Source organism: Lynx canadensis, chromosome B1, assembly GCF_007474595.2.
Source record: "Lynx canadensis isolate LIC74 chromosome B1, mLynCan4.pri.v2, whole genome shotgun sequence".
Classification (NCBI taxonomy): domain Eukaryota; kingdom Metazoa; phylum Chordata; class Mammalia; order Carnivora; family Felidae; genus Lynx; species Lynx canadensis.
The window spans coordinates 113,847,585-113,867,181 of NC_044306.2; the positions used below are offsets into that span (position 1 = coordinate 113,847,585).

A 19,597-nucleotide genomic window follows, 5' to 3' on the forward strand; every position below is an offset into this window, starting at 1 on the left:
ATCTTGGTTTAAGAATATATTTTATTCTACATTAGTTTCCCAAGTTATGGGCATCAAGCCAGATCTGAAGATCCATTTCTTTTAGCAAAATTAGGCTCTATCAGAAAACAAAAATGTAATTCAATAATTAAAAACTACCTCCAATCACAGAAGATGGAAAATCCTCATCGACAGTTGATAGTCATGGATTTAGTGGCGTGTGTGTGTATGTGTGTGTGTATTGATTAGCCTTGCCTGATCACACACATACACACACACACACACACACACACACATATATATAATTTAATCTTGCTATTATTGTATTGGGTAGTTCTATCAATCATCTTTAAACCAAAAAACTTTTTCAAAAGGAAATTCTATAAAAGTAAGAATATTATGGGAAATTTTATTTAAAACTGATAGAATGCATATAGAAACAATAAAGTCAGCAAAATGTGCTCAATTAAAATAAAATACTGCAGATTTTAAATGTCCATTATTTAAACAGTATTACATTATCATACTATGCTTAATGGTTATTTCTTTTTTTTTTTTTTTTTTAATTTTTTTTTTTTCAACGTTTATTTATTTTCGGGACAGAGAGAGACAGAGCATGAACAGGGGAGGGGCAGAGAGAGAGGGAGACACAGAATCAGAAACAGGCTCCAGGCTCTGAGCCATCAGCCCAGAGCCCGACGCGGGGCTCGAACTCACGGACCGCGAGATCGTGACCTGGCTGAAGTCGGACGCTTAACCGACTGCGCCACCCAGGCGCCCCAGCTTAATGGTTATTTCAAACAACAAATACATGAGTCTACAAATGCATTCCACATTCAACAGTTTTTTTATTGAGTGCCTACTATGTACCAAGCAACATGCAGTTATGTGCTAAGAATACATCAAAGAGCAAGCATACAGCTATCAATAGCCATTTCAGTTAAGGAAGACAATAAGTTCTACAGATCTGCTGTGCAATACTGTAGTCACAGTTACCAATACTATATTGTACACTTAAAAACTGGTTGAAAGGGTAGATTGCATGCTGTGTTCTTGCCACTATGAAGTAAATTTCAGACAAAATAGGAACAAAAGAACAAAACACAAAAAACCCACTCTGATTAAATTAAGTGTAGTGGCAAATATATGGAAATATATATACAGAAAAATGTTAATTGAAAATGCAGAATACATAATAATATACAGAGATTATATTGCTATATAAAGTAAATATGTGCATCAACTAATGTGATTTAGAAGCAAATGTTTAATATTCATTTGATTATTTTTGTTAAGTAGTATGTTAATATTTGCATTAAAATTTTAAAAGAGTGAAATGCTAAAAATGTTTTCCATCTAGTTCCATCTAGGAACATCCAACAACTCATTTCTGTAATTTACTTACTGAAGACTATTTATTATTGTTAATTTATTTCAATATTAAAATGGCTACTTCTAGTCTAAGGAGGACCCAGGCAAGTTACTTGGTCATTGATACAGTGTAATGAATGCCATGATTGGGAGAAATAGAATGGGCCTTAATCTCATGTGCCTAGCTTCATCAAAGGAGATGGACATAAGTTTACATAAAGGGCATAAAGAAACATTCACTACAGTAGCCATCCCACAAATAGAAGAAATAGGAGAAACACTTGAGGCATTTAGGGTCTAATAGGACAATAATCTATGTATCTGATCTAAGCACGATCATATTTAAAATAAAACTAAACCATTGGAGAAAAAAGTAAATAAAAAATTTTTGATACTGTGTGCTTTTCCTCTTATTTCACTTTCTTCCAGAAGTCAGTGGGTTTTGAGATACATCCATTGGTAAAATACTTGTCACGGGCATAGGTTGGTGATTCTCACATTTGAACATGGCAAACATCGCCTTCCGAAATCTACAGTAAAAAAGGGGAAATCTGGCATTATCCTATAATGATTTGGAACTATTAAAGCATTTTCAAATATGGCTAAGATGCCTCTACTGCTAATTGACATCTCCAAATAAATTTCTGCCTCCAACTTTAAAAGCACTCATAAATGTATAAGGTATATGGTACAGTTAAAGACCAGTTTTACACCACTGATTATAAATATTGAAGGCATTTAATACAAATCAATAATTATGCCTGTTTAAGATGACACTTCTAATGTCAATTACAGTTTACTTGAACCAAGGATGTGTGTTTCATGCATTTGTTCTTCTTAACAAAGGCCAGTTGAAATTAAGGGGAGCTTGAAAATGACTAATCTTTCCAAAAGAACTACCAATAGGCTCTGAATTTAAAATGTGTTCTTGGGGCGCCTGGGTGGCTCAGTCAGTTAAACCTCTGACTCTTGATTTCAGCTCAAGTCGTGATCTCACAGTTCGTGAAATAAAGCCCTGCATCAGGCTCAACGCTGACAGCGAGAAGCCTACTTGAGATTCTTTCTCTGACTTTCCCCTGCTAACTTATGCATGCATGTGCACCCTTTCTCTCAAAATAAATAAAAATGTGTTCGTTATTCTTATGTGGTCTGTTTGCTCTTAAAAGTTTTTATGTTTCCCTGTATTCCTGTAGCTAAAGCTGCTCTACCAAACATGTGCCTAAATAATGTAAGTTTAACAGAAGCATCGCTGGCATTCCAGGATCAAATTACCTGACCTCTACTGAGATTTTTCTTATCAAATATTTAAGGACAATAAATTAGTTATTCCACCTTTCTGCAGTAACAGGAAATAAAATAATCTAAGCTTCACAGAGGAAATATTGCTGAGTCCCAACAAGGGGGGAGAGGGGAGAGTGGGGGATTCTTTATTATCCTGAATGACTACCCACCCCTGAAGTCCTTTTATTTTAGCACCGGGTTTTTCTCTTGCATCTGAATGTCTTCTGTTCTAATATACAACTATGCTACCCACTTACGGAGTTCAACGTTGTCTTCTTCACCTTGTCCCTTTTCTGGTAATAGAACCACTCTTTTCTTTGGAAAATCAATTCCATGTATTTTGGGTGGGGTAACCACGAGAACTAAGCTGAGCCCACTAACAACTTTCCAGCAGCTTTTCAATCAGGGAGCTGTCTGAGATGAAACTCGAGTTTGGAAAAGCTTAGATGGTAGAACTTGGGTCTTGTGTTGCTGTGATCATCTCACCTCCATGTGGGAAGAGGCTCTCACAGAACTGGAGCTCTAGGCATTTAAGGGCCTAGATGCTTCTCCAGTTGCATGAGCCAAATAATTTTTACACTAGTTTGAAGTGAATTTCTGTCACTCTCCAACCCCCCTAAATTTTTTTTTAGCATTCTTTCTATATCTGTTTTTTTTAAAGCATTTTAGACATTACTTACTTTTTATTAGCAACCACATAAATACAGGGATTGTAGAATGTAGAAGATTTTGCAAATAGTGGAGCTATGATGGCCATTGAGGGAGGGATCTTCTTTGGGTCACCAAAAGAAGCCCATAAGCACACGATGGAATAAGGGGACCATGCCACCAGAAACATAAATATCATTATCACAGACATCTGTAAAATAAATCAATATTTGGCAAACCCAATATCTAAAATATTGAAATTTTTTAATTTTTTAATGTTTATTTTTGAGAGAGAGAGAACAGGAAAGGGGCAGAGAGAGAGGGAGAGAGAAAGAAGACAGAGAATCTGAAACAGGCTCCAGGCTCCAAGCCATCAGCACAGAACCTGATGTGGGGTTCAAACTCACGAACTGTCAGATCGTGACCTGAGCTGAAGTCGGATGCTAAACTGGCTGAGCCACCCAGGCACCCCAAAAACTGAATTTTTCCAAACCTCATCGTACTTTGCTTATGTGCCTGAAGTCCTCTATGATAACAAGAACTTGTTAAATGAGTAGAATGTTATACAGATGTAAAGGATGTCCTCTTTATCTGGGAAAGGAAGAATACAAAAGCTGGCTTTGATGAAAGGCACATGAAAACCCACTCTTAACCCATTTCTAGTAATTGTGCTATGGACTGCTGGCATTGTGCTTTTTCCTCTCACTCTCATTATTTGCTAATCTAAAAACTAACCTTCTCACTTTCTAAGTTCAATCTTGAAAAGACCAAAGTCCTATATTGAGTTCACTGTATTGTAATACGGAAGCTCCACATAGATGTACAGTGCAGATAGTTTTGTAACGCAGCTCCCTTGCATCTCCTTTATATAAAAAAATATAATTTTTACATTGTTCCTTATTGATTGTCCACTAAAATGATAGAAAGAGGTTTAAAAAGATCTAAACCCTTAAGGCCTGAGAATCACAGATTATACAATAGCCTTGTAAAAATTAAAACTGAATAACCATTGGGCAAGCAGCAAATTATTTATCAGACACAAGAATAATTTAAAAATAAATTTAAAAAACTTTTAAAAGTACCATCAGTGAGGGAACATGAAATAGAGACTAATCCATTACGCAGAACTTCAGAAAGTCCCTGGATTTGGAGGTAACAGCTAGCTCTGAATGTAGGGCAGCACATGGAACTTAAAATAGCAGAACTCATTGAAATCTGCAAAAACAGACAAACTTCTGAATCCCCTTACCATTCCACCATGCAACTGCCCCATCCTCTCCCCAGAAGAATCCCAGAGCTTCAGTCTAAGAGGTAGGAAACTATAGGATCTTGGGCTTAGCAGAGAGCTGGAGCACTGTAAGAAAGAGGGGTGCTGCATGCTGTCTGTCCCCTCCCTGCTCTGAGCCATGAGAATCTGGGAAACAGACTTGTGCTTCCCACTAAGGAACATGAAAGAATCTCCTTGGGAACTGACCAGCCCAGAAGAAAATACCTGGAGATACAGAGTGTCAGAAATTCCCCCCAAGGAAACATCCCAGGGAGGAGCATGTCCAGAGCTCACAATCAGCTTTTTAGTGTATCACTTTTAAATATGCAGGAGACAGTCGCTGACCACCAGATATTGAGGAAACAAACTGACAGGCAGAGACAAAAATGGTGTGTGTGTGTGTGTGTGTGTATCTATCTAATGTATATATATAAATTATATACATATATATGTACATACACACACACACACACACACACACACACACACCCCACAATGGAATATCACTTACCCATAGAAAGAATGAAACTTTGCCATTTGCAACATGGATGGACCCAGAGGGTATTATATTATGCTAAGTGAAATAAGTCAGACAGAGAAAGACAAATACCATATGATTCCACCTATATGTGGAATCTAAGAAACAAAACCAAATGAACAAACAGACAGACAGAAATAGACTCATCAATACGGAAAGCGTGGTTGCCAGAGGGGAGGAACATAGGGGATGAGTAAAATAGGTGAGGAGAATTAAGAGGTACAAACTTCCAGTTATAAAATAAGTCATAGAGGTGAAAGTACTGCATAGGGAACATAGTCAATAATATTATAATGACATTTAATGGTGACAGATAGTAACTACAATTATTGTGGTGAACATTGTATCATGTAGAGAATCATTGAATCACTATGTTGTACACCTGAAACTAATATAACATTGTATGCCAACTATACTTCAATGATAATTCTTTTTTTTAAAAAGATACCAAAAAATGATGCAGAAATTCAGGGGAAACAAAAAATATGTGATGAACAGAAATGAGAGAAGATACATATCCATAAACCAAGAAGAGGGGGCTATTGAAAAGGAGTAGAGGGTGTAAACTAATTCTTTTTATCTATAAAAATGGGCTTTCTCCTATGCCCTATCTATAAAAGAAAGAGGAGAATTTTTAAAATGCAATAGAAAAGTTGAACAATGTGATTAGCCAGGATTGGGGTACTGAGGTGAGTCATGCAAGGGCAGGGTGAGATCCTATCTTTATTTAAAATTTTATATTTTGTTCAGTGAGTTTCTGACATTAATTTTGATTTTTTTTTTTAAATGCTACATTAACTGGAGCACCTGGGTGGCTCAGTCAGTTAAGCATCGGACTTCGGCTCAGGTCACGATCTCACGGTTGGTGAGTTCGAGCCCCGTGTCAGGCTCTGTGCTGACAGCTTGGAGCCTGGAGCTTGCTTGGGATTCCGTGTCTCCCTCTGTACACCTCCCCCACACTCACTGTGTGTCTCTGTCTCAAAAATAAATAAGCATTAAAAAAATAATAAAAATACATTAACTACTTTGTGTGTTGGGGGGGGGGATTACTGAGTTTCGTGGTGCCTGATTAAATTTTGCACCCAAGTCTTGAGCCTCATTTTTCTCACCCAACCCCAGACATAGACATGGTTGAGGAAATCTCTCAGAAAGAAACAAACGGAAACAAAGCCCAAGACAGAGACAACATAGGAGAGAAAATTTAAGAAAATTGGAAGGTAAATCCAGGAAATTTAATATTAAAAAAAAAAAAAAAAAAGGACTTCCAGAAAAAGAGAACAGGAAAAACAAAACAGAGAGAGGAAATCGCCAGAGAAATAATACAAGAAGTCTCCCAGAAGGGGAGGACCTGAGTCTTCATATTGAAAGAACTCACCAAGTACCCAGCACATGGTGAATAAAGAGCCCCATCAAGGCACATCTGCATGAAATTCCAGAAAATTGGAGACACAGAAATGATCCTGCAAGCTTCCAGAGAGAATGCATAGATCACTACAAAGGGACTGTCACAAGCATGCTGTCAGCCTTCGTAATAGCAACACCAGAAGCTGGGAAGCTATAGGGCAATGCTTTCAAAACTCTTTGAAAATCGTTTTCTACTTAAAATTCCATACAAGGCAAACAGTCAAATATAATCATAGAATTAAGACATTTTTCAGGCAACAAAATCTTTAAAAAATATACCTCCCTATAATCTCAGAAATCTACTTGAGAATGTGTTCCACCAAATGAGAGAGTAACCAAGAAAAAGGAAGATACGCAAGCCAGAAAACAGGTGATTCAACCCAGGAAAGAGGCCAAAGGCATTCCCAGTTGGTGATAAAGAGATCTGAGGATGCTGGCAGTTGTTCTTAGAGAAGGGCCAGTATAGAGCGGGACACTTGGAAGTGCCAGGAGGGACTGTTCCAAAAAAAAAAAAAAGGATAAAGTCAATTAATCTCTGATGCATTTGAAAATATTGAGAGGAGATTGGCACTTCTGGTAGGGAGTTAAGAGATGAATTGGCAATAGGTATACAGAACAGTAACCATAACTATGGTGGTGGGAAGGGTAGGACAGATGGGGAGAAGAAGAGGGGACAGAGAGGAGGAGGGAGGAAGAAAGAAAGGAATGAATTATTAACCCCAAAAGAAAAAAAATTTGTTTAAAAAAATACAAATCACAGAACCTTACAGAGGTCTGCACTAAACAAAATTTAGGTAGTTAGGATAATGTAAAATAATGTAACCAAATATTAACATTATACTGACAAGATGAGGAAAAAAGGTTGGGGTAGAGGAGTGGGAAAGATGATATAAGAGAGCTAAATTCTCATTGTCCATAGTGGGAAATCAAGAGTAATAGCAAATAAAAATATCCAAAACAGCAGATAAACACATCATTTAGAAATATGGAGGCAGGGGCGCCTGGGGGCTCAGTCGGTTAAGCATCTGACTTCAGCTCAGGTCATGATCAAATGGTTCATGGGTTCGAAACCCCACGTGGGGCTCTGTGCTGACAGCTCAGAGCCTGGAGCCTGCTTTGGATTCTCTGTGTCCCTCTCTCTGCCCCTCCACCACTCACGCTCTGCCTCTCTCTGTCTCTCTCTGTCTCTCTCAAAAAATGAATAAACATTAAAAGAAAGAAAGAAATATGAAGGCAAACAAGAAAAAGAGCCAGGGAATAAGAATCAGGTGTTGGGGAGAGGTGATTATAATATAAACCACATATGTGTAAAAGCTCCATTGCAAAAACATTTTAAGGATTTTAATCTTACCTTTGTCACATCTACCTGATTTGACCAATCTCTGTTGAGGTATCCAGTGCAGTTACTAGTATCATGACATTTAATGGTTTGAGTGACATGGTAATAACAGTAAAACATCACTGTCAAGGGTACAATAAAATTTATCGCAATAACTGTCATCGTGAAAGAAACAAAAGATCTGAAAACAAGAAAACGGAATCATTAAATCACTACTTGTTTAAAGTGCTAAATAGGGCAAAGGAAATAGGACAATATTAAAAATAATACTAGCACTGTTAAACAGTCACTGTACTATTAAATAGCTTAGGAAGGATATTTAACTAATTCCTTTAGACTAGGAGTTGGCAAAGTGTAGCCTACAGGCCACACCCAGCCTTGTCATCCGTCTTTGTAAATTAAGTGTTATTGGAACTACATTCATTTATATACTATCTATGGCTGCTTTCACAGGCAGGCTTGAACAATTATAACAGAGACAGTCTTGTCTGTAAAGCATAAAAATATTTACTATTGCCCCTTTACAGAAAAATCTTAAATTTAGATTCAGAAATTTTCTACTTGTTTTTCTGAGTAGTCTTTCGTTTTCTTTAATAAACGAAGTTACCCTCTTTTTCCTGGTAAATACAGAGAAGCAAAACTAACAAACAAGTGAATCCTTACAGTGACTGCTTTTGCTGTGTAATTTCAGCTTTATCACCAGACCATCTTGAAAAGATAGTAGGGACTCAGCCTGGGCTTCCCGCGGAGCTGCATGCTGTCTAGTGATATTAACACTCCCTTTTCCCTTTTGGATTCTATCTCTGAGTTACAAATACCGAAAGGGTGCTTCTGTGCCCACTTTGGTGCCACGGGAGAGGATGTAAAAGGGTAAGGGGAACAAGGGAGCTGGATGGCCTTTACTTGCAAACAAGAGTAATTCAATGCTGGATTCACATGTCACCACCAAGGAAGCCCTTTGCCACACTCTGATTGGAAAACATTTGACCTGACCTTAAATTTGAAATGGTGAGAAAATGTCTGCATTAGAAGTATTTGATTATAAAGTGTAAATGTGTCTCTTACACATCATTTTTCCTCCAGTTTATGGTACAAGTAGCCCCAGTAGGATCTGGGGCATAACTAGCCCACCCTATGATAGGCATCAAAGCCCAAAAGAGACCATTGAGCCAGGCCCCCAGAATCATGCTGATGTAAGTGTTGGTGGTCATTCTTCTTCCTATTAACAAACAGATGAAATATTAGCATCATTTGCCAGTGATGAATTCATACCTCCACTTTCTTTTTACGAACTATTCAAATTTGTTGTCAAGTAGATTCTTTGCAAAACACTTTAATTCATTCAGAGGCCTATCTATGTGAATTTATATTCAGAAAAGAAAATGGCATTTAAGCCAAAACCTGAATGATAAAAAGGGTCAGCCAGAGGACAAGCAGGGAGAAACACTTTCCAGGCCTAGGGAAACAGCATTTACAAAGATCCCCAAGTGGGAAAGGCCTTGTCCAGTACTCCAAAGTGAGATGCCCTAGCCAAAGCTGGAAAGATAGCCAGGGGCCAGACCACACAGATCCTTGGAGGCTGTGCTATGAAATTTGGATTTTATTCTAATTATAATAGGAAATCATGGAAACTTTTGAACAAGGATTCTCAGACAAATAAGACTGACCATGATTACAACTCATTACACACACACACACACATATATGCATGTGTGTATATGTATACATACACAAACACACACACATATATAACATGTATATGTATATGTATATGTATATATACATACATATGTGTGTGTGTATATATATGGGTTTTTTTTTTTACATTTATGTTTTAAAGTAAATGTGTGTTAAGTGGTACTTAGGCAGGAAGTACCTTCCGTTGAGAAAGTTGAGAGAAGTGCTATACCTGAGTTAGGACTGCAGATGGTCAGGTATCGATCCATAGCCACAACAGTGAGTAATCCAATACTTGCCATTCCAAAAAAGATATTCAACCCAGCATAAATCTAAAAATCAAAATCGGAAAGAACCCACTATTCTACATGCCCTCCCAAGAGATATTTACATTTTTATTCCAGTGTTAGAATATATTTTAGATACATTGAATGTTTTTTATTTTAATAATTTTAAAATACATTTTCCATTGTCATATTGTAACTGGCTTATTAAAGGCATTTATGGAAAGTGCTTTAGGACTTCACTAATTAAAATAAACTTAAAATTTTAAGACTTAAAGTAATACTTCTATACAACATATTCTATTAACAGTAAAAAACAAACTATAAATTAGGTACAATGCATATAACCAACAAAATACTAGTGTTTACAAGGTAGACAATTCAACAAGGGGAAAAAGACAAACAGAAAAATGAGTGATTCACACAAGAGGGAATCTGAATATTTATGACATAAGATGTAAACCACAATATGTATTCAAAGAAGTGCAAATTGTAAGATACCATTTAGACACATAAAAATGATGAAAAAAAAAATTAGAAGTCTGACAGTCCCAAGCATTAGGGAGAATGTGGAATCATAGAAGTTCTCCTAATTGGCATACCCATTTTGGAGAGCAATTTGGGCACATCTAGTGAAGTTGAAGATGAATATTCTCTACAACCCTCTCCTGAGAAATATATTTAAAGAAACTCTCACATATTGTAGGAGACATGAATAAGAATGTTCATTGAAGCCTTGTTGGTGAAAGAAGAACATGGGGGATAAATACTCAATAACAGAAAAATAAGTACATTTGGGTATGTTCATAAAATGGAATATCATGTAGCAGTTAAATTGAGTACATCCAACAACATGGATAAACCTCAAAAACATGAAGATTGTATAACACAAACAATACATCATTTATACAGAATTTAAAATATCCATGCAGTTTAGTTTATGCACACCTAAATATGTACTAAGATAGAAAAACATTCATGGGAAAGAAGGAAATATGATTGGATATGGTGCTCAATGGCCTTCAACAGTATTTTTCAAGTTTTATATCTTTAAAAAGCAAAACAACCTGAAGCACATATTGCAAAACCTTAAGAAAGATCTGACAAAACTAGGTGGTACACACATGAGTATTCATTATTCTCTATTACACTGTATTCTCTATTTTATAATTTTTAAAATAGTAAACTTTTTAAAATAGTAAACTGATTTTAAAAATCAGGCCAAAAGTCATGTCTGACTACTAGGATATGAAAATTAATATTTACATATTTTCTTGCCAGTGAAATTAATAGTAGATATAATTAATAGCAACTCCATTGGAGGACTTTCCATAGGGGAAAAAACCTGATAGCTTAACTGTATTACTTAGATATTACGATATTGTCATTAAATATTTTATTGTTTCAAATGAAAATAGTATATTTCTTTTTGAATATGGAAATTTTTACTTTTCTTCTCTAGCTGAATGCTAATTTTTTTGTTTTTTCCTTTGTGTTGGGGAAATTTCGAAAACATAATAATTGCTACCAAGGTCATTTCTCTTATTAAAGAATATATTTCCCAGTCACTCCTGAAGTTCTTTTCAGTAAGAGCGCTTTATCTATTATCCTATGTGATCTTATTTGATTGAAACCTGTGGGAATTTTTTTAGACATTTAAATTTATAATCTATTTTATTTTCCTTTCATTCCAAAGGATCTCCAATACCTGACATCCTGCATATCCAAATTTCCAACTTCCATACAGATCTGAAGCTGCAGACATGGGATATCCAATGCTACTGACCCCTATGTCAGTAACAGCCAGGTTAATGATAATTGCATTTGTGGGAGTCCGAAGTTCCTTGTACTTAATGAAGATACCCAGAACTATTATGTTGCTGAGAATACTTATCATACCTGAGAACACATACAAAAAAAAAAAACCACTTTTTTTAATTTGAGTATTTAAAAGTAGTATCAAAATTAAATATTTAAGCCCCTTCAAATAGCAAATCCATTTTAATTCATTCATTTGTGGAGCTTCAACTGTTCTTAAAACTGTAATATCTTCACAGCCTTTTGTGCAATAGAAATAATAAAATAACAAAGAATTTACCAATTGCATAACTAGCACTGAAGGCTGGTTAATCACTCTCCCCTTGAAATTGCTCCTTTATCTTTCATAATACCACCCCTACTGATTTTTAAGATATATGTATGACCATACTATCTTTTTTGGCAGTCTAACTTCCTCCTCCTCCTTCCTGAGGCCTGAAGCTTTCTCTCTCTCAAGTTTCCTTTCTCGAGCCTCAACTATGATTCTGTCCTAACAGCTCTTCTGTCTCGTTCCAGCCCTGACCCATGCTCCAGTTCCATATCCCTTTTCCTTCAACTCATTGTCATTAAACATTTATTAGGGATCTATCATGTATAAGATCAGATGATTGTTCCAATATTTCTTGAAATTCATCATGTTCAAATCAAAGGTCTTCATCCAACACACACACTCACTCACACACATCTGTAGAATGCACACTGTAAGGTTTGCCTATCCAAAAAGGAAGTCAAGCTGGCTTTTAAGTACATTGAGAAGCTTCACAGGTGATAACACGCTAGTCAAATTTCCACAAACTAGGATCTGATTCTTAGCCTTGCAGGTCCCAAAACTCATTGTTGTCAATGCCCTGGAACAGGCTGGACTCAGGTAGATAGATGACTGAACTTCATAATCAGAATGGCCGTGTATTAATATACAATAAGCAATATTGTTGAGTGGACCAGACATGTATGTTAGCCCAATTAACAACCTACATGCTGCAAAGGATGTGTAAATATCCCAGATGTGGGTCATACCAGGTCCTAACATGGGGATGGGGAAGTAGATTTTGGCTGAGAGAGGCTAGAGCCATTACCAGATTCCTGGGGGCTAAAAGAGGGGTAAGCAACAATACAGAGTTGTATTCACCACTATGAAGAGTACAACTGGTGCGCAGTCCCCAGCAATTCTAATGAGGGAAGGTTTCAAGCACCAACACACAAAAGTATCAGCTGGGGAAGAACTTCTTGGCACCCTCATCCAAAACTTCCTTTTAGCATCCTGTCACGCTAAGCTTCCAGATTCCCATTCTTTCCTTTCCTTGCTGGGGCAGAATAAGCTTGCTACAACATAGAATTAATGTTTCTTCTCAGAACTTTCAATACTCTCCACTGGCTGTAGGATAAAAGCCCACATGTCCCAACCTGATATTCCAGTTTTTGCCTTAATTGGTTTTCACTTTCTTTAAGCAAATTTCCTCACTTGTCAAAACAAGCCCTCCATTCTAGTTATTTATCAAATACACAAGGCTTGTTGTAAATTTTGACTCCAATTTCTTCCACTTGGAACAACGTACTTTTTTCCTGTACCTATTCAATCAAATGCTACCTATCCTTCAAAGTTCTATTCAAGCCCAGTTCTGCCCTAGGGCCTTCTCCTACCCACAGTATACTCTCTTCTCTAAATTCCCAAAGTGCTTGCTTAGATTATATATTATTAATCTTATGTGATTGATATATTCTTTAACGTTTATATATTCCTAGTCTTCCCATCTAGATTTCAGGCTCCTAACGACTCCTGTGTTCTATGAGTATGTGGCATATAGATTTATTTAATAAACAGACCACAACTAAAATTCATATTGTTCCATTTCTATTATTCCTGCAAAGCATAAGTAAGGCATAGTGATAGCAAATTTGATGATTCTTTGGCTCTATTTTTATTTTTTTAAGATTTAAAAAAATTTTGTTTATTTTTGAGAGAGACAGAGTGCAAGCGGCGGAGGGGCAGAGGGAGAAGGAGACAGAATTTGCAGCAGGTTCTGGGCTCCGAGCTGTCAGCACAGAGCCCACCATGGGGCTTGAACCCACGAACTGCAAGATCATGACCTGAGCCGAAGTTGGACGCTTAACCAACTAAGCCACCCAATGCACCCCTTAAGATTTTATTTTTAAGTTATCTCTACACCCAACGTGGAGCTGGAACTCACAACCCTGAGATCAAAGGCAACATGCTGTGCCCAATGAGCCAGCCAAGGGCCCGCTCTTTGGCTCTATTTTTTGCATCAAGTATTATAGCATGCATACAAGAAATACTGCAAAAAGTAATGAATCGAAGAATCTTTCTAAACTAATTATAAATTTGATGTTTTAAAAGTTCAGATAAAACATAGTACAGTAAGTTGTTGCCTACCAAGTACACAGCCAGAATAGAGTTAACTATTCTGGGGAGGTCTTAGATATAATGGGGGATATGCGGTAAACAAGTTGGCCCTTTATTTGCTCAGCAGCTATCTCAAGCTCTCTGCTCTATTTCTCAAACTGAGGATATTTTCTAAGGAGTAGATAATAATAGATCATTTAATAGTTCAGTCTACATTAATTCCCCCTTGGCTTCTGTGGCTTTCTTTCAATCTCTTTGGTAGATCTTACTTAATCTATACCTGGCCTTTATTTCTCCATCTCTCTTATTAAATATGTGCATTGTCCAAGTTTCTGTACCAGACCCTTTCTTTTCACATTCAGTACATAATCTTGAGTGATTTCATACATATCCAAGTCTATATGCTGATCCTTTCCAGATCAATCTCATAAAATTCAAACCCACGTGTCCAGCTTTTTACTGGACATCTCTCAAACTGAACCCAGAGACTTTTCTCCTCCTGCCTCAAACCTATTCCTCCCCAGGTGTTTTCCTATCTTGGTGAATAGCTTCACCATCTAACCAGGAGCCCCAAACAGAAACCTTGTCATCTTTGATATCCCCTCTCCTTCTCCTTCAATTGCCACACCCAACCATCAATTCTAACTTTTGGCTCTTGAGTGTGTCTATTTCTTTCTATCCCCATTGCCACTTGTCCCTCCTCAGGATCCTTCTTAATCTTAATCACACAGGGGCTCCTATGTGGACTCTTAGCTACTAATACATAGCACATTTCTAAAATGCAAGTGGAATCACATTATTCAATGACTCATCACCCTTATGACTTAGGTGATTCTTCATTACCTGATACACAACCTCCTCTGCAGCCTAGTATCTCTTGCCCTTCACTTTACAACTCATTCATAATGAATTTATTTCATATCTTTAATTTACCATGCCCTCTTGCCTCCCAGCCTTACCTGGATTAAGAGACAGTGCTCAAGTTGATAAAAGTTTATAAGGGAAATATTAAATTGAAAATTAAAAACGAAAGAACCTGGGTGGCTGAGTCAGTTGTGCATCCAACTCTTGATTTCAGCTCAGGTTGTGATCTCATGGTTTGTGGGTTCAAGCCCTGTGTTGGGCTCTGCACTGACAGCATGGAGCCTACTTGGGATTCTCTCTCACCCGTTCTCTCTCTGCCCCCCCCCCATCCATGTGCATTTTCTCTGAAAATAATTTTTTTTAAAAAAGAAAAAATTAAAAACAAAAAATCTAAATAAGTTCTTGGTAAAAATAACAAATGAAATAAATGTTTTATTCTCATAGCTTTTTTGGTTTGGGTTTGGAAAGATGAGTAGGTTTTATTAAATTAGGGGACCTAAAGAACAATAAATCTTTCAACAGAAGCATGAAGAGGTTAGATATGCTCCCTTCAGTTTATCCGAAAACCACAACCAAATAACACATACTCATCATATTCCTTAATAAAACTGACCCTTGGGGGCACCTCGGTGGCTCAATCAGTTAATTGTCCAATACTTGATTTCAGCTCAGGTCATGATCTCACGGTTTGTGGGTTCAAGCCCTGCATTGGGCTCTGCACTGACAGCCCGGAGCCTGTTTGGGATTCTCTCTCTCTCTCTCTCTGTCCCTCCTCAGCTCCCACGTGTGCTCTTCCTCTCTCTCAAAATAAATAAATGAATTTTAAAAATTAAAACTTTTAAAATTAAGAAAACAATGACTTTTGAGGTTAGATGTGAGGGCTCTAGAACCAAAATGTCTGACTTCAAATCCTGGTGTAGCTACTTAGTAGATTTGTGTGTTGGGCAAGTTACTTAAACACTTTGTATAAACAGGGAAGATAAAACTAAGTCACTGACTGACTTAGTATAAGGATGAATTATTCTATATGAGTAATTATTTAGAATAGTGCAAAAATTCAAATAACAGTAGCGGTAGTTGGTAGTGGTGGTCATCTTTGTAGTTGTAGTAAGATTGCTATTATTGTTACTGCTATGAGCACAAGAACCAAAGAGAACAATTTCTTAACAAGAAATTGTCTTTGTATGCTATTGTTTGTAAACAGATCAAAAAAGATAGCTTTTCTTGATCATCTACAAAAAACTAACTAAACCAAAGGTTTGTATACCAAGTATTTCTATGTAATTGTGACGATTTTCTCTTTAATTAGCATATTGTTTTCTCATATTGTTTCAACCACAAAAAAAAAAAAAAAAATCAAAAAGAAACTAGAACTTGTCCAGTCAGTACTTATTATACAGAGGTATTCAAATGAACAAGCTAGCATAGTACTAAAATTTACAAAAATTATCTGAGGAACCATAATTTCTAACACTAAAGTAATTGTGAATTATAGGGGAACTAAGCAATTATAAAGAATAAACTGAGTACCATAGGATTTGTTATACTTTTCACTCCACTTTTGAATATATTCGAACATTTTCAAATGTCAATACAAAAAATGATAACAACCCAAGGTACAGTTACTTCTAAAACTCATTACTGAGCATAGAGTTGAAAATGAAGTTACTGCTTAGTATAAAATTTATACAATTCAACCTCTACCTAAAAAAGATGAGACAACTTCTGTTGTCATTCCCCCATCCCTCTTTTTCAGTAAACACCTTTATCTTAATCCAATATACATCAGTGACTGTGTGCGTGTGAGGAGAAAGAAACACATGTGTCCAACATCTACTGTATGTGTCGTTTAAGTCACTCAGTTTTACTCTTCACAACAATCATGACAAGTATCTTATTCTTAACCTGTTTTCAGATAAGAAAATGGAAGAACACAAAGCTGAGGGAATTTGCTCACTGTTGCATAGATACTAAAGGATGAAATCCAAAGTGCAAGAGTTTTCCAATACAGCATTCTGGGAATGAGCTGAATTTCCACCTTGTCTTCAACAACAATACAGTCTGCTCTCTTTTTTTACAACTTTCATTTTCTTTCCAGGACCTTAATTAGATTTCCAGGATCTTAATTAGATTCCACCACCAAAGACAAGACGACACAGAGGATGTGTGAGAATAGTAAATGACCTAAAAATACTTTTTTGCCATGGTACACACTCTTCCCCAATAAAGCCTTAATTTGACAATGTAATAACCAAATATACGGATGATTATTAAAAAAATTATTCATTTTATAGAAAACTTTTCTCAACCGCACTTCACCACTGTCACATTATTTATCAGGATTCAAAATAACTTATGGCATTAACCACCCTTAACAATGCCTTCATTTATCCTTCCATCCATGATCTCTCACTCTACAGCCAGGAAACGGGGCAAGTAGTATCATCCCTATTGCCCACATGAGCACCCCAACTCAGAAAAGATAAAGGACTTGAAACATCTCTGATCCCATACTTTTTTCTACTGACTTAATGCTGAAAAACTGTTTTTCTTCACCCATTTGAAAGAAAAATAACAGTTAATGGAGTAAACATCCATACCTGCTGTGATCAAGTAAGCTGCAACAATATTGTGTTCAGTCTGTGAAAAGACCGAGCCATCTTCATTTTTAGAGTCTGAACTGTTGTCTAAGTTATTCCTTAGCATTTTGGAGGGAAGAAGTTGAGACAGCCTTCATAATGAGCGTTCAATGATTATAAAATGTTTTAAGAGTCGATGAAGAAGAATTTTCAGAACCAATCATTTCCACTCAAAGACCTCAGAGAAGGGCCTTTTCATAGAGGCCCTCCCTTAACAAATTTAATTGGGCTAGTGAAAGGATTTTAATTCCCAGAACAAGGCAAAAGCTTATTAGCAAAATACAGAGAAATAACAAGCACCACGCATTTTAAACAATTTGGGCATCAGCTTAGTATCTAAGGAGATTATCAAGTGCACACATCCCATTCAAACAATGAACATACTCAAAAATCAGTGTGGGAGCTGACTTAACTGATTGCTGCTGGAAATCAGTCCTGAAATTAAGAACCAGCTTTGGTCACCTAAAACTATTCAGGTTAAGGACCCTACTTTCTGTTGAGCTATTCGAGTTTTTCCATTTCAGTTTCTTTTTCCAGAACCATTTGAATAATCAGACATAAAGAAGTAGTCTCCCTCCATCCTTCCAAATCTCACTCCCCTAAAGGTAGTAGTAATATTTTTTGGTGTACATCTTCTCTAATATATATTCATACTAGGATTTGAGGTTTCTCCCACTTTTTTTTCTTTTAAGCAAAAAGGGGTAGATATGCATATATAAAATCATTCTGTAACATATTTTCCCCTAAAGCCAGATCATAAATTCCAGCTCAATAAACCTAAGTCTAACCTATTAATAGCTTATATTTCATAGCATTGATATAGTTTATTTTACAATCCACCTCACTTAATTTACCCTATGCTTTGGTATGCACAAGTAATTATCTAATAATAAAAGTCACAGAATATATCAGCAAAGTATCTGGATTCAGTCATTCATCTTAAGAAATACAGGACAATTCTAGTATTTTGGACTCTTGTTAACAACCCAAAAAGTAGGTTACAGAAATGGGTTATAATCTAGCATGAAAATTGTTAGAATAAAACATTCCTACCACTTCCCCCCTCCCCATACTCTTTCTGTCATGTAATATTACTAAAATTTGATTCTTTGCAATATTTCTTTTAAATCAGTAACTTCAGAGAAATGCTAGATGCACCAAAGTTAACAGTGTAAGCATATAATAGAACCACTAGAGGGCTATATTTACCCACTGAATTTAATTTTATAACTTGGAATGGCACAGCAGGAAAGGACCCAACATAATCCTTTGCCTTAATTCTCCCAGCTATGTAGAAAATGAAGGGCGGTTGATCTGTCCCAGATCTTACAGGTACCCGTACTCAATTTTTATAAATGTAAACTAATGCTCCAAAGAGTTATCCATACTCTGAGTGAATCTCGTCAGTATTCCAAGATCAAAATATTTTCAAATGACCGTAAAGCAACTAACACATAAGACGAATTCTCCTTTTTAAAAAAAACTCTGGGTTATTGGGTTTTAAGGGTTGGCTTTGGGTTGCTTGTTTTTTGCATTCAGTATGCAGAATAAAACAAATTGAGCTTTCTTTGGTTCATAGGTTCATATTCATTTTCTTTTCTATAAGGGATTATACCTAGTTTTGGCATCCATTTAAATTTCATTTGTAAGAACTGAAGAAAAAACAATTCCGAATTTATCTGCTGTAGATAAAAGCTTTATAGTTTGAGTGTGGTAAGTACAAACTACTTTTTCATGCTTCATGACTGATGCAGAGAAGCTATACTGGGATGAGGCTTAGAACTCTTATGTATCACTTATGTACAAAAGTGAAATGCAATAAAGGGTGCTAATGTTCTCATATACAAAAGGCAAAGATTTTGAAAAGAGGTGTTAATTATAAATAATGTTAAAGTACTGTTCTACTCACCTACTGTTTTAAAGATTAGCTATATACAGGGCACCTGAGTGGCTCAGTGAGTTAAGTGTCCAACTTCAGCTCAGGTCATGATCTCATGGTTTGTGAGTTCGAGCCCCACATCGGGCTCTGTGCTGACAGCTCAGAGCCTGGAGCCTGCTTCAGATTCTGTGTCTCCTTCTCTCTCTGCCCCTCCCCCACTTGTGCTCGGTCTCTCTCTGCCTCTCAA

At 36.6% G+C, this 19,597-nt stretch overlaps 1 protein-coding gene across 1 annotated transcript; it reads right to left on the reverse strand.

Moving 5' to 3' along the window:
* Positions 1 to 1,206: 1,206 nt before the first annotated feature.
* RRH (retinal pigment epithelium-derived rhodopsin homolog) lies at positions 1,207 to 19,464 on the reverse strand. The gene is made up of 7 exons (XM_030313265.1): positions 17,433 to 19,464; positions 11,497 to 11,687; positions 9,737 to 9,836; positions 8,893 to 9,046; positions 7,840 to 8,008; positions 3,312 to 3,490; positions 1,207 to 1,880 (listed from the first exon to the last, which is right to left on the reverse strand). Exons 1-7 carry the CDS (start codon positions 17,536 to 17,538, stop codon positions 1,766 to 1,768), a joined length of 1,014 nt encoding a protein of 337 aa, XP_030169125.1. The 5' UTR covers positions 17,539 to 19,464; the 3' UTR covers positions 1,207 to 1,765.
* Between the last annotated feature and the right edge of the window lie 133 nt (positions 19,465 to 19,597).